This window comes from Nicotiana sylvestris, chromosome 4 (genome assembly GCF_000393655.2).
Source record: "Nicotiana sylvestris chromosome 4, ASM39365v2, whole genome shotgun sequence".
In the NCBI taxonomy this organism is placed as follows: domain Eukaryota; kingdom Viridiplantae; phylum Streptophyta; class Magnoliopsida; order Solanales; family Solanaceae; genus Nicotiana; species Nicotiana sylvestris.
In genome coordinates, this window is record NC_091060.1 from 2,820,033 (window position 1) to 2,845,632 (window position 25,600).

At 37.0% G+C, this 25,600-nt stretch overlaps 1 protein-coding gene across 1 annotated transcript; it reads right to left on the reverse strand.

The window, feature by feature from the left end:
* Positions 1 to 8,285: 8,285 nt before the first annotated feature.
* Positions 8,286 to 9,408, reverse strand: LOC138889112 (uncharacterized). The gene is made up of 3 exons (XM_070171673.1): positions 9,022 to 9,408; positions 8,532 to 8,975; positions 8,286 to 8,441 (listed from the first exon to the last, which is right to left on the reverse strand). Exons 1-3 carry the CDS (start codon positions 9,406 to 9,408, stop codon positions 8,286 to 8,288), a joined length of 987 nt encoding a protein of 328 aa, XP_070027774.1.
* Between the last annotated feature and the right edge of the window lie 16,192 nt (positions 9,409 to 25,600).

The following is a 25,600-nucleotide window of genomic DNA, read 5'->3' on the forward strand; positions in this document are numbered from 1 at the left end:
TTTCCGCAAGAATGGAATCATAATCTTGCATTCTTTCAAAGAGATTGGCGATGGTTTTTTGATCCTTCCAGCTCCTCTTTGGCGTTTCAGAAACTCTTTTCATTTTTTGGAATCGAGCATGAAGATTTTCATTCTCACAAGCTAGACTCTTTTTCTCGCCTTCGGCTTCTTGTGCTTGCAAATCTTTCTCCAAACTGAGGCTTCTTAGATTTTCTTTTAGGGCATGGATAGTTGCTTTGTACCCTTTTTCTTTTTCTCCCCAGATCAACCGCTCTTGGATTTTATCATTGAAGTTTTGAACATGGGGTCTTTTTGTTGGCCTTTTTAGCTCAGGTTCTGGTACATCATCCACGCGAGACCGTTTTTCGAACCACCTTGCATATCCAGGATTTATCTCACCCTTTGTAGCGTCTAGGACTTGAGTATCGCTTTTCAAGTATCGGCACCCATTCCACATCTGCTGAAGTAGAGCTTCGGGAATAGTGGCTTCTGGGTGTAATTCGATTACTTGCATACTCAAATCTTCATCATCAGGAACTATTTGATATCTCCCTAGTTGCCTTAGGACTCTTAGTGGTGCATACGGCTGAATGCTTCTCAATCCCAATAGTAGTAGATAACTATTTGAGGTTGACATATGTATTACTTCCCTCATCGGGAGCCATCCCAGGGTCCATTCAATTTGATTTGCCGTTAAAGCCTTAAGATGAGATACCCATGCTTCTATCCCTTCTGGAACCTGATAATTTTTTGTTCTTTCCTCATAGCTTTCGATGCAATTATCATTGTTTGACCCATACTGTATGATCTTGGGCTGTTGTTGGAGATGTTCAATCACCCATATTTGCAACAAAATTTTGCATCCTTCGAAGACTTTTGCTCCTGATTTGCATAAAGTCAAAGCCCGATAAATATCTGATAGAATGATGGGGACAAGGGTGTGATTTTCTTTAGTGGTGAGGATTTGCACAACTTTTGCGGTGCGAATATCAATTGTTCGCTCTTTATTTGGGAAGACCATGACTCCTAGAAAAGCCACCATGAAAGCAAATCGACGGTGCATCTGCCAAGTGTCTTTGTTTTGCTTATTAGTAAGGCCTTTCTCATGAATTTCGAACCCATCTGACTTTCCGAACCTTGAATACAAAAAGTTGAAGGAACAACATCCATTGATGACATTGCTTTTCCTGATTTGACTGCTGATGTTCAGAAGACCGAAGAATCGATGTACCGAAGGAGCCTTTGTGAATATCAAGCTTTGATTTCTTAGACTTCCGTCAAAACCAGCATATCCAGCTATCTCCTCTAATGTAGGAGTAAGCTCGAAGTCAGAGAAACGAAAAACATTGTGAGCAGGGTCCCAAAAAGTTACTAACGCCGCAATCAGATCATCACGGGGTTTAACTTTCATAATGTCCGTGAGATTTCCCAAATGCTTGACGACCCATTTTTGACTGTCTTCGCCTAAATCATACCACCACATTTGAAGCTGACATAGAAATTCTTCCGTACTTGTGGATGAGGGGCTTTGTGTGGTGCTCATTTTGAATCTGAAATTTAATTTTGATAAAGTCAAACTTCATTTTGAAACTTTATACTAGAAAAAAAAATCATTTTCGAATTTTTTTTTATTTATTAAATACCTTTATTTCAAAATTTAAAACTATTTTTATATTTTTTTTTCGAAATTTTTAAAACAACCCATTTTATTCCTTTCTTCTTACCATGATTTTATTTAAGCTGGTCAACAAGCATGTTCGAGGCAAATGAATGCACAAGTAACAAGTAGGATGCATCATGATGGTCTTTTTATTTTGGGTTCACCTGTCCTAGACAGACCCAACCCCTGTGTTGAGTCTCCAAGGCCAAATGCATATGATGCAAATATTCGTTCCTACTAGGGATCCGGTACATGGCTGAGTTATTCTAAGTGTAAAACCTTAGGTTGATTGTTCTAAACCTGGCTTACCCAAACGGACAGTTTGAGCCGAAGCGGGGGCAACGTACCGGGAGCACGAAAGTCTGCCCGGCCTAGTTACTTGTCCCAACTCCGTCTTATTTGGTATGACTTTAACAGAAAGGTGGGTCACGCGCACGTGTACACCATAAATTCAGAAGACTCAGAAAGAAGGGGGTTTCGTAGCAGTTGTATATATTCACAATTCAAATAATATTAAAGCGGTAAAAAGCAACATTTAGCATATTAGCATATAAACAGTTGAAAATCATATAGTAAATAAAGCCAATTAACACAGATATTTTAAGCTCGAATTCTTTAAACCCTGAACCAATGGTTCTGGGTTACAATAACACTTTCAGCCTAATAATTCAACTGAACTCAGCTTTTGAACTAAGATCAAACAAACAGGAGCATTGTCAATATTGACAATGTTCTGAACTTAATGTTCAGAAAACAACACACATATAACGTCCATTTTATGGATTTATTAAACAAGAAACCAACTGATTAACAATAACTAATTAATTGATTATAGCAAAATAATCCATCCAAAACAGGTTATTTCAGTCAACATTTTCATAAATGAAAATTCGTAATATAACTAATCGACGAACTTAATCGAGTCGATTACACACATTGTAATTAGTCATAACCAACAGAAACAATTCACATTCGGATCAAGTAGATAGGTAGGAGACAGAAATGACAGAATTAATCAAAATAAAAACATGAAAAATTAACAGGTTATTAAACAAACAAGAATACATGTGGAATACTCATAAGAAACAGAAAAAATACCTTTGAATCCTTCAATTTTATTCCGACTTGGACTCAACTCGGCTTCGGATTTTGTTTGAAATCAAACAGACCTTAGTCGAAGTATTTTCCACTAAAAATACTTCGACTAAGGTCGATTAAACCTCAATCTTTATTCAATCTGAACGGAATCCAAAAGTTTGGTATTTTTAGGATTCTTGAAAGTTCGATTTGGGATTTAACCATTTTTGGTCAGATTCGAGGAGAACCAAACATGATACAAGGGTGAGGGTAGCCTAGGGGTCATTTGGTGTCAGCTTAAAACAGATCTGAGTTTGTTCTTGTTTGGTCCGAATCTTCAAAAGAAGATTCGAGAAGCTTGGAACTGATTCGAGCCAAACAAACAATAGATCCATACTCAGGGTGGTTAGGGGAAGCTATGGTGTCGATTTGGGGCTGTTAGGTTTAGATCTAAACTCGGCTCGAATCTTCAAATGAAGATTCGAGAACCTTCAAGCAGATTCGAGCCAAGTGGCTAGCATAACTGGATAGAGGATGTTCAGGGGGTTCTAGGTTGTTAAGGTGGTGACCGGCGGCGTTGATGCCGCCGGGTTTCAGGCTTTGGGGTCTTAGGGCGGCTAGGGTTAGGAGTGGGGGTTTGGGGGACGATGATGAACAGTGTAGGAGGGGGGTGTTTAGTTTGGGGCCGGGGTAGGGGCCTGAGACTTATATAGGGGTGGGGTGTATTGATATTATCCGTTGGATTAGATAGAATGAAGGGTTGAGATCAATCCACTTAACCAAACGTCGTCGTTTGGTCTAAGTTCAGGGTCGGCCTGTATTGGGTCAAAGGGTCGGGTTACGGGTTACGGGTAAGGGTAGTGTATCTCAGCCGTTAAATTGATCTAATCTAACGGTCCATGATGAACCACGACTAAACGCTGTCGTTTTGACTCTTTTCGGACTGGATCGGACCTGGGCTAAAGGGGGTAATTTGGTTTGGGCCTGGATTTAAATCCAGGTCCGATTATTATTTTTTTTTCTTTTTCAACTATTTCATTTTTCTAATTTAAATTTCCAATTTTAATTATAAAACAATTTTAACTTCACAAAAATATATTAATTACTCTATAACAATTATTTAACACATAGACAAGACATCAATCACACAGTGGAATATTTAAAATAGAACTATTGCATATTTTTTGTGATTTTATTTAAATTATCTTTTAAATGCATAATTAAATCCTATATGCATGCAACATGTATTTTATTTTATTTTTTCATTTATTATGACAAAGTAAACACTTATGGATATAACACAAGTATTTAGCATCACGCAAATTCAAAAATTACACAGTAAAAGAAATTTATTTTATTTTTTGATTTATTTTGGAGTAGTTTTCATTAAAGCAAAAATCACGTGCTCACACATGTTACCTCAGTTGTTCCTTCCACTCTGAAGAGTTGAATTATATCCCACGCTGGATCCCAACCTAGAACTTTGTGATCTCAAGGTCTTGTAAATGTGTAACAGGTTCCTTATCTAATTCTAGATGGTAAGTTTGTTAGATCAACAATACATAAAGTAAACTACTTATGCCCAAGGTACTTGCAACCTATCAGTTTCCCCCTTTTTGATGATGACAAACTTAAAATTGATATTCCTCCTAAGAACTAGATCTCCACATTATTCCCCCCTATGAATCAACCATATTCCCTGTGAGAACCAAACCTAAGGAGTTGATCACAACTGGTTCCTCAAGACTGTTTGGCAAATCATCAAAACTCAAAGTACCATAACTCATGAATTTCCCCCTTTTTGATGAATGACAAACCCAGAATTATTCCCCCTGAGAATCGGATTCCTTACATGCACTGGTCACATTTGGTCCGTACCCAGTTCATTAAGAACATTTGTCATCATCAAAACATGACATAGTGTAACTTAGAGCAATTTCCTCCCTTTTTATGATGACAAACCCAAAATTAATATTCCTCTTGAGAACTAGATTCCTCACATGTTTCCCTGCGGATTAGACCTATAATCAATATATTATCAGCAATGTTCCCCCTGCGAAGCAGAGCTATCTTCCATCCATAACACAACATATCAATTTGATTTTGTTCCTCCCCTATGTTGACACCTATATAACTTTCAAGCACAACTATCTTTCACCAAGCGGAGTTAAATTTCACACCCATGTTGACACCTACTAACTTTCACACCCATGTCGACACCTACTAACTTTCACACCCATGTTGACACATATATAACTTCCCCCTTTTGGTATCATCCAAAAGAATAACAGAAGAAGCACAACCAAAAAGAAGTTAAACAATATTAAATCATGCCACTTGGGCAACACATCATAAACATTAACAAGAACAATAAGTGAATGTCATTTCACAAAATAGAGTGATTGCCCATAGTGGAGTAATTATAATAAAAGCACAGTAGTTTCAACAATACATAATATGACAATTTAAACAACTAAAGTACCAATGTCATCAAGTATAAGGATCAAAAGAAGATAAGAATTCAAGGGAATTTGGAAGGAGTGAAAGACATGGATCACTGGGTAGGAGGAAAAGTAATGGGCCAGGGCCTTGATGAGCTTGTTCATTCATTCATTCACTCTCCTTTAATCAATGATCATTTGCTCTCTCAGTTCCTCTACCTGTTTTCTCAGTCTCTCACCCTTCAACTTAGCATTCTATTCTGCCAAGGGTCCACGAGGACCTGGTTCCCAACCTATCTGAGTAGGTTGAACCATCAATCAGGTCACCAAGAATCTCCCCAAGCTTCGTCTTAGCAAGAACAAAATCAGCCTCATGCACATATAGCATCATAGTATCACATAAAACATAGAAGTTTTTTACTTCTTCTTCAGAAACATTAGGACTTGGAGGAACAATGGGGTGATTATATTTTTGGAACTCAACAATGTCAAGAAGTTCCTCCATTTTTCAGCAATATCAGAGTCAACACTCTGCCTTACAGGACTTTTTGAGACTTCAGAGTCTTCTACCTCTCCAAATCCTAATGGCTCAACCTTTTGCTTCTGTAAGGAACGAGGTTCCTCACTTACACTACCCTTTCTATCCCTGAGCAGCCATGTCTTCCTCTTCTTCTTCTCAATCCGTTTACCCTTATCAACTGTTGCATCTTTCTTTGCCAACTTTCTTTTCTCTAATTTTTTTAAAAATTGTTTCTCACAGGTAAAGATTTCATTTGATTCTCTCTTCCACGATCACATCATCATGTCATACCACTTCATCATCAATCATCATACTTTTCATTCGTTTAAACACAGAACTCAAAGAGAAAAAGATCATCACTAAAATTGACTTCATGAGAAGGACTTGAGGAATCATGTCCCTCATTCAGTCCTCACATTTACCAATTTCTCCATCCTTCAAAGCTTCCACAAATCCAACAATAACTTCAGCCTCACGCTCTAGAATATTAGATCTACCATGTTTCCTTTCAGTAACTTCCATCAAAATCTACCAAAAAATTCTTGGGGTTTTAATTCTGATGGAGTTAGGTTTTTGGAAAGTGAGAGAGTTGGGTTCACTTCTGGAAAATTTGGAAAGAAGAATTATTTTGAGACAAGTTTGATTTTGGTTTTGAAGAAAAGAATCGGTTTTATTTGGGTGTAAGATAGGAAAGTGCCCTTTTTGGGGCATGGATCAGTTTAGAAAAAGTTTAATATTTTGGACTTCAAAAGTTAGGAGGAGAGGCAGGAGAAAGGTAGAAATAAATTAATGACATGACATTTCATCAGCTTAAAAAGGCATATAAGTATTGAAGAGACTACTAACCTGAGTCACAGGAACTAGGTTCCTTGACGATTTTTGAAAGTTTTGAGCAAAGACTCCAAGAAGTACAATGTCACTCTTAATTGTTTTTGTCCTAAAACTGCCATATGTGTATACCTGTAACAGTATAGATTTGAGTTAGATGTTGCCGAAAAATACTTTTTAGCATTGTACCTTTCCTTCTTAACATAACCAATCATCGAGGGACCAGGTCCTTAGTTGAGTTTGATCAACCCCAACTCCAGATGATTTCTTTCAAAATATTCCCTGCTTAGCGCCTTGGTGAAGATGCCTGCTACCTAGTCCTCCATCTTCTAGAACTTTATATAAATAAGAACCGTTTCAAGATTATCCCACAAAGAGTAATGTCGCACATTAATGTGCTTTGTACTCTTATGTTGTACCGGGTTCAAGCTATAAATACACCAAAGTCTTCAAGATGTTGCTTGATCTGTACTATTTGAGCCCAATAAGAAGCAACAACCACGTATTCAGCTTCAGCAGTAGGAAGAGCCACATAGTTTATTTCTTTGTACCCCATAAGATCAAGCATGACCCCAGAAAATGTGTCGTTCCAGATGTGATATTTCTGTCTACTAGATATTTAACATAATTAGTATTAGCATATCCAACCAATTCAATGTTATCTCCCGAGCGATAGTAGAGAACTAGGTCCTGCATCCCTCTGTGATATCTTAGGATTCTCTTGACAGCTTTCAGATGAGATTCCTTTGGATTGGATTGAAACCCGGCACACGGACCCACACTAAAAACAATATCTGGTCTACTACAGAAGTGACCCTATGATACCTCTATACATGGTCTGATTTATAGGGGAACCGGGTTCATCCATTCTAGACAAGCAGCTATGGCGATGTGAGTGTCAATGATTTTTACTGTCTCCATGTCAAATCTCTTCAGCAGCTTCTTGATGTACTTCTGTTGTCTTATTATTGTCCCTTTGAGAGGTTGCTTCGCTTGTAAATCTAATAAGAAATTCAGTTCTCCCATCATACTCATTTCTAACTCACTTCCCATGAGTTTTGCAACTTCTTCACATTGAGAGTCAACTGTTGCTCCAAAGATGATGCCATTCAACATAGATCTACACAATGAGTGGGTTTCTTCCTGATTTCAAGCACGGGGAGTATAGATTCTATAACAGTTCTGTCAGCAGGTCGTGGAACCAGGTTCCATACACTGTTCCTCTCAAGTTGACGGAGCTCTTCTTGTATAGCTGTAATTCAGTCAGCATCTTTCAATACTTCCTTGTTATTCTTAGGCTTTATTTGAGAGAGAAAGGCTGAGAAGGCAAGTGAGTTTCTTGTCTTTGATCTGGTTTGAATTTCTCAGTAGCTGGAGTTCCATGTACAATATCCACAACTCTGTTTTATGCTTCAGAAGTCTCATCTTTAGTTCTGAGGAACAAGGTCCATGTAAATCTGGAGTAATCATCCATAATGACAAAAATATGTACCTCTTTCCTTATCTACTTGGCATCCTCATAGGTCCATATAGATCATATGGAGGAGATCAAGTGACCTTGAGATGCTAACTTCCTTTTTGGTCTTGAAAGAGGATCTGACTTGCTTTCCTTTTACACATGCATCACACACCCTGTGATCCTTGAAGCTTGACTTGAGCAGGCCACGAACCAGGTCCTTTATAACTAATTTGTTCAACAGCGTGAAACTTGCATGACCCAACCTTCTATGCCATAGCTCAGCACTATCATTAATAACACTCAGACAACTAAAATGTATCCTTTCTTGTCATTTTCAAAGGATATACTCTCTCCTTGCAGGGCCTTGAGTGAGAGGACATCATTCATTCTTCTAATTTTATGCTTAAAGTAATCCATGTACCATTTTTGCTTTTGGTTGCTACCTCTCACTTCAGCCTGCACACTAAATCAATGATTAGACTTAGGAACCCAAGCCAGCTTGGGTCCCTTATAATAATAGAACGGGCGGATCAAATTTCTTTTTGCCCATGCAGGCAACATATATTTTCTTTTTTGGCAACCAGGTTCCTCATCAGTACACCTCTTTTCAATAAAAACTTTATTTTTCTGCAAAGATTGAATTTTAGCTTTACAAGAGACCTTGTAATGACCAGTTTGACCATAGTGAGTACACAACCTATTATCAACCACAGTTACATACTTGTTATAGGGATTATATGAGGTTTTAGCTTTTTGGAGTTCGATGCCTTGCCTGTTTCCAGCATTACTTCTGTACATAGACCTTATTACATCAGAGAACCGGGTCCATTTAAATGACTTATAAAGATCATTTTTAACCCTTTTTAAATCCTCCTGAAGTTGTCTATTCTTTTCAAGCTCAGCAACAAGATTTGTTTTAACTTTGTTAAGCTCACTCTTAAGCTCAAGTTGAGCCTCACTAGCCACTTCCTCTCCCTTAGTGTTGTCCATCTATTTTTTTGGTTTGTTTTTTCAACAAGTTATGTTCTCTAGTTACTTCTTCCACTTGTTCCCTTAAATCTACAGTGGAAACTATCATATCATCCATTTCTTGCTCAGTAGCTGCAATTTTCTCTACTAGAGTATTCTTTTCTTTGCTAAAGTTCTCTATGGTTTCCTTCAAGTCAACAACCACTACCATCAAATCATCTCTAGATTGTTTGGCATCTCCTAGCTCTATGATTAGGGAATCTTTATCATTAACAAAACTATAATATGTATCAATTAGAACATTTGCTAATGCCATCAATTTCTTCGAAGAGTAGGACTTTAGATTTCTCTGAACATCCCTGAAATTTACCTCATCATTATCATCCTCATCGGACTGAGCCATCAATGCAAACAATGAATCATAATCCTTTGCTTCATTCTCCACTGCTATCATGGAGCTGCTTTCTGCATCTGGTTCCTCTTCTGATTCACTGGAGGAGTCTCCCCATGCAACAAGAGCTTGCTCCACAACATTGTCAGTTGCACTTTTTCAGCTGAATCGTTTGTCAGGAACCAGGTTCCTTTTTGCTACTTTGTCAGAGTTGTGTTTGCAATGCTCTTATTTTAGAAATGGGCAGTCTTTGATGAAATGCCCTGGTTTTCCGCACTTGTGACAACAATCGTATCCTTTAGTGTTTCTGCTAGAACTACCCTTTTTGGGAGTGCCTCCATTTCTACGAACCATTTTCTGAAATCTTTGTGATCTATTGGTTGATTGACTTTCCTTTAATTTTGGTGGAGAAGCCATGTAGATCCTTTCTAGGTGTTAACCTTTTATAAAGAACCCGCTCTGATACCAATTGTTAAAAACTAAGCGTCTACCAGACTATATAGAGAACATGATTCTCTATCAGTTCCCACTGTAAGCAACAGACTGTACAACCAACTAGTATAGGGAATCAAGTTCTCTAATTGTTCCCACAGTAGCTCAGCAGTTAGTAAAGAACACAGAGAATTTTTACATGGAAAAATTCCAACTCAAGGGGACAAAAACCACGACCTATACTTGTAGGCTTTCAAGTTCACTAACCTGTAAACACCTATTACAAGCCACTTTGTAATGACTCTATTATAAAGGATTCAACTCAACTAACTTATGTTACTCTCACCATAATCCACTTTGTGACTCTCTAGTTACAAAGACTTTAACTAACTTGTGATACTCTCACCACAAGACACTTTGTAATAACTCTATTACAAAGACTTCAATCACTCTAACTTGTAATAACACTATTACAAGCCACTTTGTAATAACTCTATTACAAAGGCTTCACAACTCGACTAACTCTAGCCAAGACAAAAACTTAGAGGGTTTGTGATTTTGGGTTTCCTAAAACACAACTTCTAAGAAAGCAAGATAGGAGTTACAAATAAAGAACAAATAACAAAGACTCAACAAACCTAAGGACTTAAGATATCTTCAATCTTGGATCCGGTCCTTGAGGTTGCAGCAGCTTTGTTCTTGAGAGAGGTTGTAGCAAGCACTTAAGAGAATATCTTCTTTTTTGATTTTTCAAGTGTTGAAGAGAATGTCTTGTGCCTTGCACCAGGTTTATACTACAAAAGACATCACCATGGTGATGTCAATTCACAATGGTGATATCAATTCTTGGTTAGTACATGTCTCTTCCTAATGGGAAGTGACTGCTGAACTGTCGCGCGTACTATTATAGGCAGTCACTTTCTGCAGTTGTTTTCCAGCTATATAGTTGACTTATACTTATGTCAGGAGAACACCAAGGGATCAGGTCCCTAATCTGGTTCTTGTGAATCTAAAGGAACACTGTCCAGATTATCTTGAGTTGATTAACTTGAATGATTGTACCAGGCATGCTTCAGGTCCTTTATCTGGTTCTCTCATGAAGTAAGTTGTTTTACCTTTCTTGATTGTATTTATACGTGTGTGACATCACTTACAATGATGTAAGCTAGGTAGGTAAAAATCCTTCCACAGAAAGTTGACTGTTGCACTATTCCTGTGCAGTAGCGTGTGTAGACAGCATATTTCCTAGTGGAGAGTTGACTTCATACAGTCTTTTTGAAAATTGGTAAGAACATGTTCCCTCAGTTGTTCCTTCCACTTTGAAGAGTTGAGTTATATCCCACACTGGATCCCAACTTGGAACTTTGTGATCTCAAGGTCTTGTAAATGTGTAACAGGTTCCTTATATGGTTTTGGATGGTAAGTTTGTTAGATCATAAAAACATAAAGTAAAGTACTTATGCCCAAGGTACTTGTAACCTATCAGGGTGATAGTGGATCGACTGACCAAGTCCGTGCACTTTATTCCTGTGTGTAATACCTATTCTTCAGAGCGATTGGTAGAGATCTATATCCAAGAGATTGTTCGTTTGCATGGTATCCCAGTTTCTATCATTTCAGATAGAGGTACTCAATTTACTTCACGGTTTTGGAGGTCGGTACAGCGAGAGTTGGGTACTCGAGTTGAGTTTAGCACAGTTTTTCACTCTCAGACGAACGGGCAATCCGAGCACGCTATTTAGATATGGGAGGACATGTTGCGTGCTTGTGTCATTGATTGTGGAGGGTCATACCACTCGAAGAGTTTGCTTATAACAACAATTATTATTCGAGTATTCAAATGGTTCTATATGAGGCTTTGTATGGGAGAGAGTGTAGATCTCCGGTCGGTTGGTTTGAGCGGGTAAGGCTAGGCTATTGGGTACAGACTTGGTGCAAGATGCTTTAGACAAGGTGAAGGTGATTCAGGAGAGGCTTCATACATCGCAGTCGAGATAAAAGAATGCTGACGGGAATGTTCGGGATATGTCCTACATGGTTGGTGAGAAGGTTCTGTTGAAGGTTTCATCCATGAATGATGTTATGAGATTTGGGAAGAAGGGTAAATTGAATTCTCGTTTCATTGGGCCTTTTGAAGTGCTTCGGAGGATTGGGGAGGTGGCTTATGAGCTTGCTTTGACACCCAGTTTATCGAGTGTGCATCCGGTATTTTATGTTTCTATACTCTGGAAGTATATTAGCGATCCGTCTCATATTTTAGATTTTAGTACGGTCCAGTTAGATGATGATTTGACTTATGATGTGGAGCTAGTGGCTATTTTGGAGCATCAGGTTCGAAAGTTGAGGTCAAAGGATATAGCTTCAGTGAAAGTGCAGTGGAGAGGTCGGCCCGTAGAGGAGGCTATCTGGGAGATCGAGCGGGAGATGTGAAGCAGATATCCTCACCTATTTGAGGCTTCAGGCATGTTTCTTGACTCGTTCGGGGACGAACGTTTGTTTAAGAGGGGGAGAATGGAACAACCCGACCGGTCGTTTCATGGTTATCGCTCCATTTGCTCCATTTCTGCTTCTTATTATTTTGTTCATCTGTATTATGTGTTATTAGGTTGATTAGCTCGGGTTCAGAGAGGTTTCGGTAAGGTTTGATACACTTAGTCTCTTTTGATTAAGCTTAAGTTGGAAAAGTCAACCATATGCCAACTTATCTGAGAAAGGGCTAGGATGTAAATTTTGATGGTTCAGATAGCTTTGAAAGGTGATTTGGGACTTAGGAGCATGATCGGAATGTGTTTTGGAGATCCGGAGTAGATTTAGGCTTGAATTGCCAAAATTAGAATTTTGGCATTTTTTGGTTGATATGTGAGATTTTGATATAGGGGTCGGAATGGAATTCTGGAAGTTGGAGTAGGTCCGTTGTGTCATTTTTGATGTGTGTGCAAAATTTTAGGTCATTTGGACGAGGTTTGATAGACTTTTTGATCGAAAGTGAAATTTGGATGTTTTGGAATTCTTAGGCTTGAATCCGATGTTAATTTGGTGTTTTGATGTTGTTTTGAGTATTCTGAAGCTTGGAACAAGTTTGAATGATGTTATAGGATATGTTAGCATGTTTGGTTGAGGTCCAAGGGCCTCGGGTGAGTTTCGGGTGGTTGAACAGATCAATTCATGTTGGAAAAAGTTGCAGAAAATCTGTTGTTGGTGTTGCAGACATTTGGCCTTCGCGTTTGCGAGAGGGCTCTCGCGTTCGTGAAAGGATGGGGAGTGAGGCTATCATTTTGGCCATAGCATTCGCGATGTGGTTCCCGCATTCGCGAAGGGTGAGGTCCAGTGGTCATCGCGAACACGACGAGGGTCCCGGGTTCACGTAGAGTATTTGGAGTAGCTGGATCCCATGAGCCTTGTTCTTCGCGTTTGCATAGGTATAGCCGCATTCGCGAAGGTTGGTTCAGCTGAAGCATCACGTTCGCGAGGGTTCTTCCATGTTCATGTAAGAGGATTTTTGTTCAACGGTATTTTTGTGCTTCGCGAACGCGAGGCTTTGACCGCGTTCGCGAAGAAGGATTTCAAATCGTTGAGCAGAATGTTTAAAGGCCATTTTCACGATTTTTGGCCTAAGTTCACCATTTTTTACTTGGTTTTTGGAGTTTCTTGAGGGAGATTGAAGAGGGAATCAAAGAGGACTTCTTGGAGGTAAGATATATGGACTTAATACTTGATCCTATTGTGATTTCTACACATGAAATCTGGGGGATTTGAAGCCTAAAATTGGGGAGCCTGGAAATTGGAGACCTTAATCTAGGGATTTGAGGGGTCATTCGTGGTCGAATTTTGGTATTCTTGGTATGTATGAACTCGTGGGAGGATAAGGATTCCATTGATGTGATTTTTATTGAATTTCGAGACGTGTGTCGGAGGTCGGGTTGGACCAATTTCGAAATTTTGGTATAATTTTATTATTTTTGCATGGGCTTCATTCCCTTAGCATATTCTAATGTTATGGTTCTGATTTTGGGTAGATTTGACACGAGTTGAGGCCGAGTCGAGAGGCAAGGGCATCGCGGAGTAGTATTTCTTCCAGTTTGAGGTAAGTAACCATTGTAAATCTGGACCTGAGGGTATGAAACCCCGGTATTTCGTATTGTTTTGATAAATGAGATGACGCACATCCTAGATGACGAGCGTGTGAGCGTGCACCGGTAGGGATTGTGACGTGGTTCGTCCCGTAGCAACTATTAAACCGCGTATTTGATTTGAAATCTTATGATATTCCGTATTTTAGAGATTGATACTATATTTTGGGTTGTATGCCATGTTTGGGGCCTTGTGCCGACTTGTTTAGACCCTTAGGAGCATTTCTACTATTTTCCTCACTCTATTTGTTTTGAAAGCATATCCTCGGTCATGTTTTACTTGTTTATTGTTTAAATCCGGTTTTATCACTCTACTTCTTAATATGTGAAAACTGTTTGGGTTGAGTTCCCTGGTTTCTACTGATATGCCCGAGTGTCTGTGAGGTTAATAACTGAGAGGGGTTGAGGACCTAATGGTGGGAATTATATATATATATATATATATATATATATATATATATATATATATTATGGATCAGGCTGCACACCGCAGCGATATATTTATTGGATTGGGCTGCGCGCCGCAGCAATATGACGTTTGGGCTGTAGGAGCCCCTCCGGAGTCTGTGCACCCCCAGTGAGCGTAGTCGACTATAAATTATGGATCGGGCTGCACACCGTTGCGATTATTATAATTATTACTATATGAGATATTATTGAGCCGGTGTGCTGAGTGTGAGTACTATTGATGAGAGCTGAGTCACGAGTGACTGAGAGCCTTGCCCGATAGGCTATATTTATGTGATGACTGGGCCAGTTGTCTCATGAGTTACCACTCTGTTTCCCCCATTTCTTCTTCTTATTGCTTTGTTTATCGGTTCTATATGTGATCGGGTTGGTTGTTTCGGGTTCGGAGAGGTTTTGAGAAGGTTTGAGACACTTAGTGTCTTTTGAGGAAGCTTAAGTTGGAAAAGTCAACCGGATATTGACTTATGTGTTAGAGGGCTCGCATGTGAGTTTCTATGGTTCAGATAGCTTCGGGAGGTGATTTGGGACTTAGGAGCATGATCAGAATATGTTTTGGAGGTCCAAGTAGATTTAGGCTTGAATTGGCGAAATTGTATTTTTAGCGTTTTTCGGTTGATAGGTGAGATTTTGATATAGGGGTCGAAATGGAGTTTCGGAAGTTCATTGTGTCATTTGGGATGTGTGTACAAAATTTCAGGTCATTCGGACATGGTTTGTTAGACGTTTTTATCAAAAACGTATTTTAGAAGATTTTGGAATTCTTAGGCTTGAGGTTTCCGAAGATTGGACCAAGTTTGAATAATGTTATGAGATATGTTGGAATGTTTGGTTGAGGTCCCGAGGGACTCGGGTGAGTTTGGGTGGTCAATCGGACCATTTCATGTTTGGAGAATTGCAGAAAATCTACAGGAATGTTGCAGAAAGATTGACCTTCGCGTTCGCAAGTGGCCCTCGCGTTCGCAAAGGGTTAGCATATGAGGTTGAGGATTTAGCCTTCGCATTCGCGAGGGAGGCTCCACATTCGCAAAGGGCTGGGATCTTGTGCATCGCGTTCGCGAGGGAGACTCCGCGTTCGCGTAGAGGAAGTTGAGCAGTTAGGGTTCAGGTGGAATTATTCTTCGCGTTCGCTGAAGGGGAGTCGCGTTCGCGGTGAGTTAGGGAGCTAAGCCTTCATGTTTACGAGCTGGGGATTGCGATCACGATGAAGGAATTTTAGTCAAAGTTAATTTGTGCTTCGCGAAGGCGTGGCATTGACCGCGTTCGCGAAGAAAGATTGGATGCCTGGGCAGAATGCTTAAATAGACATTTGGTCCGCAATTTTGGGGTTAACTTCCACCATTTTTGAGCAATTTTGGAGCTTTTTGAAGAGGATTGAAGAGGGATTCAAGGGAAAACACCTGGAGGTAAGATTTATGGACTTAATACTCGATTCTTATGTGAATTCTACCCAATTAATCATGAAATTTAAGCCTAATATTGAAGAACTAGGGCTTGTAATTGGAGACCTAGATTTTGGGATTTAAGGGATTGTTTGTGGTTGGATTTGGATGCTTTTGGTATGAATGAACTCGGAGAGTGATAAGGAGTCTATTGATATAGATTTTGTCGGAATTTGAGACGTGGGTCGGGGGTCGGGTTTGGCCAATTTCGGGATTTCTGTTGTAATTTGATTTCTTTCGAGTGGGCTTTGTTCCCTTAGCATATTTTGATGGTTTTACATTGATTTTAGTTAGATTTGGAGCATCCGAAGGCCGATTCGAGGGGCAAAGGCATCGCGAGCTAGAGATTTGGATAGGGTAGAGGTGAGTAATGATTGTAAATATTGTCCTGAGGGTATGAAACTCCGGATTTGCACATCGTTGTGCTATATTGAGGTGACGCATACGCTAGATGACGAGCGTGGTGTCGTGCACCATTGGGGATTGTGACTTAGTCCACCCTGAATGATTGTTTTACCGCGTATTTGATTAAAAACTATCTGCTATCATCATGTTTTGGGTTGAATGTCATATTTGGGCCTTGTGCCAATTATTTGGACCCTTAGGGGATTTTTACTGATATTTCCTCACTGTTTAGGTTTTATACTTGAACTCAGTTATGCTATATTCTACTGCTTTCATAAAACCATGTTTACTCTATTTAAGCATTAAGTGATATTTTCAATGATAAATTGGGCTGAGCATCATGTTTTACTGTTGCCCGAGTGGCTTATGAGATTCTGACTGAGTAAGGCCGAGGGCCTATGTTGTGAGGATACACTGATTATGATTATGAGGCCGAGGGCCTGAGTTGTACGCCACGAGGTGGCTTGATATGAGGCTGAGAGCCTATTGATTTGGCCACGAGATGGCTTGATATTGCGCTTGGGTCATAAGGGGCCCTTCGAGGAGTCTGCACCCCCCAGTGAGCATGGGTACCCATTGTGATATTAGATATAGCCCGAGGGGCTGATTCTGTTGGTATTATGCCCGAGGGGCGGTTCCTTATGTGTTTATCTTTTGTAGTTGCCTGTCATTTATTTGCTTAATTGTTAAAAAGGTATTTTAAAGAAGCCTAAACTGAACAAAGGTGACATTACATGTTTTCACTGCTTTTACTGGTTTTTATTGCTTCTTTATAGCTTGTTGATGTGCCTTACGTGATTTCTTATCGCTCAGTATTCATTTATTATTATTACTTACTGAGTTGGAGTACTCACTTTACTCCCTGCACCCCGTGTGCAGATTCAGGCGCTTCAGGTCCTCCTTGCGAGGGTTGAGAGAGCTTCCTGCAGGTTCCGGAGATTCACTAGGTAGCTGCTCGTCGTTCGCAGCCCTGTGCTTCTCCCTCTATCTTATTTTCTCCTGTTTTAGTTAAGTAGTAGTTGTGTAGCCCTTCTAAGACTTGTAGTTTTTACGACAGATGCTCATGACTTGTGACACCCCGATGTCGGACTATGTCTATTCCGCAAACTGTAGCATTTACCTTATTTTGGGATTATTATTATGTTTCAGACTTATTTTTATTATTAATTTCTTAAAGATGAATTGGTAGTGTGTCGTCTGGCATTGTCTTCACGAGATGCGCCATCACGACCGGGTCCGAATTTTGGACCGTGACAATTTATGAGTGATACCTTGCCCGAGGGGTCCGTTTATGACATTTTATTATTTTCACTTTTCTTTTATACTGAGCCTCTGTTGAGAACTGTTAAATAAACGATTTCAAAGTATTTTAATTGAAATTGAAGTTTTTACGAGATGACTGCTTTTAAATTGCAGAATTTGACTTGAAAATTTCTGTTTAGACTTATTATATGATTTTTACTGCTCTTCACTGCACTCAGACCTTATTTACTACTTATTGAGTTGGCGTACTCACGTTACTCTCTGCACCTCGTGTGCAGATCCAGGTGTCCGAGCAGTAGAGTGAGGGTTCTCAACACTCTCAGAGTTTTACCGGAGACTGCAAAGTAGTTGCACGACGTTCACAGCCCTGCTTTCCTCCTCCTTATCTTAGTTTTCTGCATTTTTAGACTTATGATGTATTAGCCAGTCAGTTTTAGTTGTATTTAGAGGCTCTTGACTTGTGACACCGGATTTTTGGGTTGTGTTGGTATATTTCGTTCTGTTTTCCGCACATTTCAGTTGATTTATATATTTCATATGAGAATTCGAGACTTAATCAGTTTTAGAAAATAGTTTTATAAAAAGAATTCACTGTGGTTACTTGTTGGGTTGGCTTGCCTAGTACTGTGATAGGCGCCATCACGACCAGGGTATTTGGGGTCGTGACACATTTTACCGGTTATATCTAGATTTAAAATTCGAAAAAAGTATTATTCTATACATTGATAGTATACATAATATTTACTCAATCATGTCATTTATTAAGTAATTACTAGTAAATATATTGATAAGAATTAATTGATAATTTAATAAAAATAATAATTAACCTCTTATCACAAATTCAAATTTTGCTATATGTAAAAAAAGTACGTACACCTTCGGTATATATATAACTTAAATCCCTCGAAACACAAGCCATTCGAATCCGATTTTTGTGAGTTGAGGAATTAGTTTAGTTATAGTTGATAATTGGCAGAATAGCCTGGGAGACACTTGTACTTGTTCTGGTTTGTCATCTAGGTCTCTGTATTTCATATAGTTTCATCCAGACACTTCAACTTAATCAAAACAAGACTTTTAAACCCTTCTAACCGTTGACCGAGCTTATGTGGCATAAACATAACTGAGGTGGACAAAATGTTTGGTATGCACGCGCCTATTGATCGTGAAATGGTGGTTAAATTATAAAAATAGACAAAAAATCAAAAAGAGACAGAAACAAAATGTATAACAACTCATATCATCTTCTAACCCAGGAGCCTCTTCCATTTTGGCTCCGACACTGCTGCCTTCTTCCGTTCCACCGCCAAATAATACAGAGAAACAAAAGAACATGATGTGCTTACAAATCGAAGAGGAAGAGGAGCTTGGCCTTTCTTTTTGAGCAATCTCTGTAGCAGAAAAAAATTGATTTTGTTTTTGCTTTTTGAATATCAAGAAAATGCTCAACAAATAGTAAATAAATGGTTTGTCTACAGAGATGTTCTCATGTTTGACAACACACGGCGCGGAGGTGTTTAAAATACTAGTTTTGATCGAGTTCAGGTATCTGGATAAAATTTTATAGAATACAGAGACCGAGATAATAAATCGGAACAAGTACATGTGTCTCCCAGGTTATTCAGCCTTGATAATTTTGAATGAATTTAAACATAAATAAGAATATCATTCTTTAGTACTCTCTCGTATAGGAACTCGATAATAGGGTTTAATCGTGGTTGTAATTATATATTTTTTTAAATAGAGAGAGAAAGTGAGGGGATCAAAAGTCTAATGAGTTGGAATGAAGTAATATTAGTGGTTCTATGGTTAAACTTGGAGAAGCAACAAGAAGTCTAGAGCTTTATTATATATCAAAGTTTATATTCCTAGAGTAACATAATATTAAAAAAAATGCACCGTGTCATTGAACTTAATTATCAAAGTTTAACTCTAATAACATGTCAAAAATTGAAATATCTTATCCAAAATCTAGAGACCAGTGAGTGGAATAGCCCAAGAATATTTAAATTCCTTTAGAAATAATTGCACCGCCAAAGACGATCAATATAGCATTCTCAACAATGTTTTTTCATGATTATGTTCTTTTTAAAGTTAGAATTACAAGAAAACACACATGACTTCACACCCTAACAAAAAATAGCCTATATTTTTAAGTTTTGTCCAATCTAATCCATATTATACATATTTTGAAAATATTAGCTCTTGCAAATTGAAAATCTGTATTCTTATAACCATTGCTTCTAAAAGTTATGGAGTTAAATCTGTGTTCTCACAACCATTGCTTTCACTCTCTCTTCTTCTCACATCTTTTACACATGCTTCAAGGGGTCGTCCGCCATTACTGCTTCTCCCCCTATGTCACCTAGTTGCAATGTAAAAAAATTGAAGAGTAGAAGTTCACTATTGAAGGTCATTTAAAGCTTTGCTTTAGAAAATAGAATTTTTTGAGTTTGTTAGTTGTTTGGATTGGGTGTTGTTCCAATTGAATGAAAATATCAAAAGGAGTTCAAAGTTTAAATTTGAAGTGATTTGAAGTAGATTTGAGTTAAATTTCAGAAAAGACGCAAGGAAGAAGACAAAGTCAGTTTTTTGTATAATTATGTATAATCTTTTATAATAGTGTATATGAGTGTATAAATATATCTTATACACTTTTATACACCTTTATACAAACGTTTGTAGACGAACTTCTTCCACGATTTTCAGTTACAATTCTTGTTCAAAACTAATCCAAATCTCCATTAAATGACTACAAATTTTATATACAACCTCCTTATACTATTTCTAACAAGTCTAAATAACACCCACTCCAAATTTCTCACAAAATCAAATTCGAAATTTAAACACACATATTTAAGCTTGTTAAAAATCTAATTCTCACTACCCAAATGAATTTGGTTTGTTAAACTAATATTTGAGTCACAGTTACTGTTTCGAAATTAACTTAAAAACTTGAGCAATCTTTTTTAAAAATTAAATGGTAATTTTGAGAACCTTTTGGAGTTGGATGTTGAATCTTAACCTATTATTTTTGGGCTAGTTGGTTGTAAATTGAAATATGAGCTATAAAATTGTAAAGTGGGGAACCACTTATTCTTATGTGAAATTTTCCCCTTTTTAATCAGTTAAAAATCTCTCTCTCTCTCTCTTTCTATATATATATATATATATATATATATATATAATTGAGGGCCCTAAGGCCGGTGAGGTGGCACTCTCAATCAGCAGGAATTCTATTTTCTAGGCTTCAGGTATTATTTGCAAGTTAAAACTAAAATTACAGAAACAAAACGCCCACACCGCTTCTTCTCAAAATACACCCGTTCTCATAGTTTATATCTCTAAATGTTATTTATATATAGTTTACTGATATGAAGTTTGACTATATTATATTATCACAGTACATTAAGAGACAGGAATTTCTTAGTATTTGAAAATTTTATTTGCTTCATTAATCATTATGATATTTGCCTGCCTTTTTAGGTGGCTTAACATTCTCAAATAAAGCATAAAGTTAGCTTATAGGATAATCTGTTCTTATAGAGTCCAACTTAAATTTAAATTGATTGGTGTAATATTCCATATGCTTATATATTTCATATATATAACTTATCTTTTATCCTACAGGATTCCTACAGTGGATAAAACAATTCTACATCATGCACACCAGATTACTTCAAATGCAGATTGAATATTTGAAAAATAAAACAAGCACAACAAAGAGCTGAAATATATAAACTCCCTGATCATTAATGAAAAGAATGACTGATACTGTATTTCATGTATAGAAATTATGTGATTGTATTTATGACTTTTGGTCATGTATAGAATGACTTCGACTATTTTTGGGCTTAAGCCATCCAAAATAATGAACAGAACACCTTCTAATTGGTAAGCCATCCTGGAAGCCTTCACTATAATTAATTCATAAATGATACCTGGCGTATTGATATGTTTTGGTGTTTAAATGATAATTACTGTAATGAATTGGAAGAATTTACATCAAAAGAATGTGAAATAATATATTCGTCATTCCTTTATACTAACATATTAGCAATCCCAGGATTAATTTACTCCGCGATTATAATATTATTCTATTCCATATTGAGGGTGAAACAATAACTTCAGAATTATTTAATACCGGGATAAAGTACAGAATTAATTCAACCAACTTCATGAATTGTTAATAATAAGTATAATTGGTGTACAATTATCTAATAGGTCATATATTAATTGCTCAGGTTGTAACACATATCTCTAGGGTTTGCTTCACCTGAGGGATCATGCTTATAAATTTAATAATAGTCAAATCATTTTTACATGTCCAACGATTCGACAAGGCTTCCTACATATTGGTGAGATTGCACAATAATAAAATCAAATAAGTGAGATTTAATAATGTCATTTATAATCGCTCGAAGCGCGGGCAAATTACCTAGTTATATAATATAATAGTATATTATTAAAAAACTAAAATACTAAAGAAAGAGATAGTAAACAAAAACAAAAAAAAAATAGCCTTTCTAAACTTGTCAATAATATCGCAAGTACCAAAAATGCATCTCCGCAGTATAGACTACAATTCCAAAGAAAGAAATACTTAAAAGAAATAATATTCCCTATGAGCTTGCCTCTATGCTGAAGACCAAAATAATAAATAAATATTCTCTGGGAGATTTTTACCTATTAAGACAACAACAAATAGTATCACTTTGACCAAACTTAGGGTTAGGTATACACAACCCCACAAAGTAATTCAAACGCTTGCATGGTTTCTTGCATACTAGATGACTTGTGCATGGACCCAAATATACGCCTATAGGTGTTAAACGGGTGGGTCGGGCCGGGCCGGATCGTTATTTTTTGGACCCGTACGGGCTACGGGCAGGTTACGGGGCGGGACTTAACGGGTTTAACAGGTTCGGGTTTATCCGGGTAAAAATTAAACCGTAAGGGTTACGGGTTAAGGGGGCCGGGTCGGGCCGGGATTAGTGTATTTTATAATTTTTTTTGTATTTTGTATAACTATTGTAAGTTATATTAATAATTTGTATTAATTTAAAGATTACAAGTTATATTAATACAAAAGTATTAATATAAATTGCAAGAGCTACATTTATTTCAAAATTCAAAATTAAAGTTTGCATTTAAAAAGTGAATTAACAAAAAATAGTAAAACTAAATTTTCATGCATAATAAATTAACAATACTTCAAATTAATATAACAAACTAAAACATTAAGCATAAATACATCTAATAATTTTAAAATAACACAAATTGTCTTAAAATTTTAAATACGAATTTTCGGAGGACGCTCAAGACAATACTTTATATGTCTTCTTAAACTGTCTGTGCCAGACTCTGAACGAAAATTTAAGACTTGACCACAGTTCTTGCACTTTACTTTCTGAACTTCTTCATTTTCTTCTACCACCTCAAAGTGTTGCCAAACATATGAGCGCACTCTAGAAGTACGAGGCATGATTTAAATTGAATTGAGATTTGAGAATTGAGAATTTGAGATTGAGACTTGAAATCTTGAAAATTGGAGAATGAGAGAATGAGAGAAATTGAGATTGAGAAATGAGAGTTGAGTGAAGAAATGAAGAAGAGGAGGATGTATTTATAGTTTTAGAGAAGGTTAATTTTGTAAATTAAAAAAAGGCTAAATTTTAAAGAAAAAAAAGGCTATTAATGTAATTAACTCGTTGGGCAACGGATCTCTGTCAGGTCTGACCGTTGCCGGTTAGTGGGCCCCACTTAATTCAAAAAATTAAAAAAAAAAAAAAAAGTTGTATCGGGTCGGGCCGGACCGATTTAACCGGTACACGGTACTGTTCACGTGGACCGGGTTTGACCGGTCCGGTTAACCGTTACCAAAATTTAAACGGATCAACCCCCTCTACCCCTCCTACCCAGCTCCACTTGGCCCCCTATGTACCGGTCCGATTCCGATTTTAACCGGTCTGGGCCGGTCCGATTACGGGTCAACCCGACCCGTTAAATACCTTTATATACGCCACATATCTCCTCCGAACCATTCACATAATTTTCTGCATTAAAAAGAAGAAGAAAAAAAAAAGAGATCGAAAAGAAAAATAGATAATTAAACAAAAAGAAGAGAATATAAAAAAGAATAATTCCTCTGCTTACAAAAAATGAAAGTCAAAGCATTATAATTAAAAAAAATTAAATCTTTAATTCGATTCAGCTATCAATTTACTAAAATACAATTTATGTAATTAGAAATTACATAAGAGTGCTACTTATAAATTACACTTTTCATTATTAAAAAAAATATTAAAATAAAAATATGTTATGGTCAAAGAAAAACATGTTTAATAACTTCATATAAGATGCAAGAGTATAATTTTAATAACTATGTATCCTAACCTTTATCTTGAGAAAGAAGAAGAGAAAGTAAAACAAAAACAATAGCTTTGTATGAAGTCATTCTCTCTTTGTATGATGATTTCATTGATTGATGTAGTTATATGGAATTTATAGTGAGTTAAGTGTAAAAATTTTAAGGTATAATTAATAATTTACTAGTATTGACGTAGAAATTTTAAGGTATAATTAATAATTTACCAGTATGACTCTTTGTATGATAATTTCATTAATTTACCAGTATTGACCCTCTAAAAAAGGAAAAAATATAATGAGTCAAGTTAAAACGTATCAAGTCAAATTAAGAAAATCAGATTGAGCTGCATTGACCAAGTTCGATCTTATCATGATTTGCATCTATACCCGCTTTTTGTGTCACGTTTTAACTTGTGTCTGCTTTGCAAAAAAAAAATTACAAGCGTACCCACTTTTTCGCATAACTCTAGCATGCGGAGCTGAAGTAGCAAACACAATCACGCAAAACTTCAGCATTCTAGTAGCCGGGCCTGAAGTTCAGCTCTAGAGCTGAAGTTTTTATTTTGTAACTGTTGAAAGTTTTTATTTGTAAGCTGAAGTTTTTGTTTGTAAGCTTCAGCTCTAGAGCCGAAGTTTTTGTGTTGTAACTGGGAAACTTCAGCTCTAGAACTGAAGTTTTTGTATTGTAACTGGGAAAAGTCAATCATTATTGTTTTTGGTGTTTCGCGGTTGATCAACTAGAAAGAAAAGAGAACTAAATAACTTCAGCTCTAGAGCTGAAATTTTTGTTTTGTAACTGTCAAACTTCAACTCTAGAGCTGAAGTTATTTAGTTCTCTTTTCTTTCTAGTGCTTGTGTGTTCTAGTTCTTTTCTTTCTTCTTCAGCTTCTACTTTTTTGTCTTTCGTTTTTGTAATTTTAAACTTCAGTTATTTCTTGCTTACTGAATTATTAATACTCTTGAATTCAAATTTTATTTTAAATTAGTTCCCTTCTAAACCTATCTGATAAAGATAGAGAACTATCAATATACAAGCGTATTCAGCATAAATTCTTATTATGAGTAGAACAACAACTTCAAAGATATTATATTACAGAATACAAATATACATTTAAAGCAAACATAAATTGTTTCAATGTGTGCTTAGTACCAAAAATAAAAACGTATTACATAAAAGGTAAAAGTTAGAAGGAGGAGGAGAAATGGGGATGAAGTTATTTAAAAAGTGAATACAAATTAAAAAAATTTAAAAATTAGGTATAGATTAAATGGGGGCAACCAAATAGGGCGCCCCGTACAATTTTTACGTACTCTCACTGCAATAAACTTTTACACAAACTTTAAAGGCTGAACTTACCAATTTAAAATTTTAAATGATCTCTAATCATCATACACGATTTATATAATTTTATATTTATTTTTTTTGGTCATTGTGGCAGTTGTAATTTGTTAGTCATTAGTTAACCTATTAAATTTACATATCAGAAATTGTGACGACCCGGCCGGTCGTCTTAATAATTAACATTTCGATTCTCTATTAACTGTTTTTCCCGAGATTATTTCTGCTATTTTGATTTGCCGGGATGTTCGGTTTTAAGTTTCAGAGAGTTTTGGGACACTTAGCCCCTAAATAAGAGCTTAAGTGTTGGAAAATTGACCGTAGTCGGAACAGTGTGAAGGCGGTCTCAGAATGGAAATTCGATTGTTCCGTTAGCTCCGTTGGGTGATTTCACGGTTAGGAGCATGTTC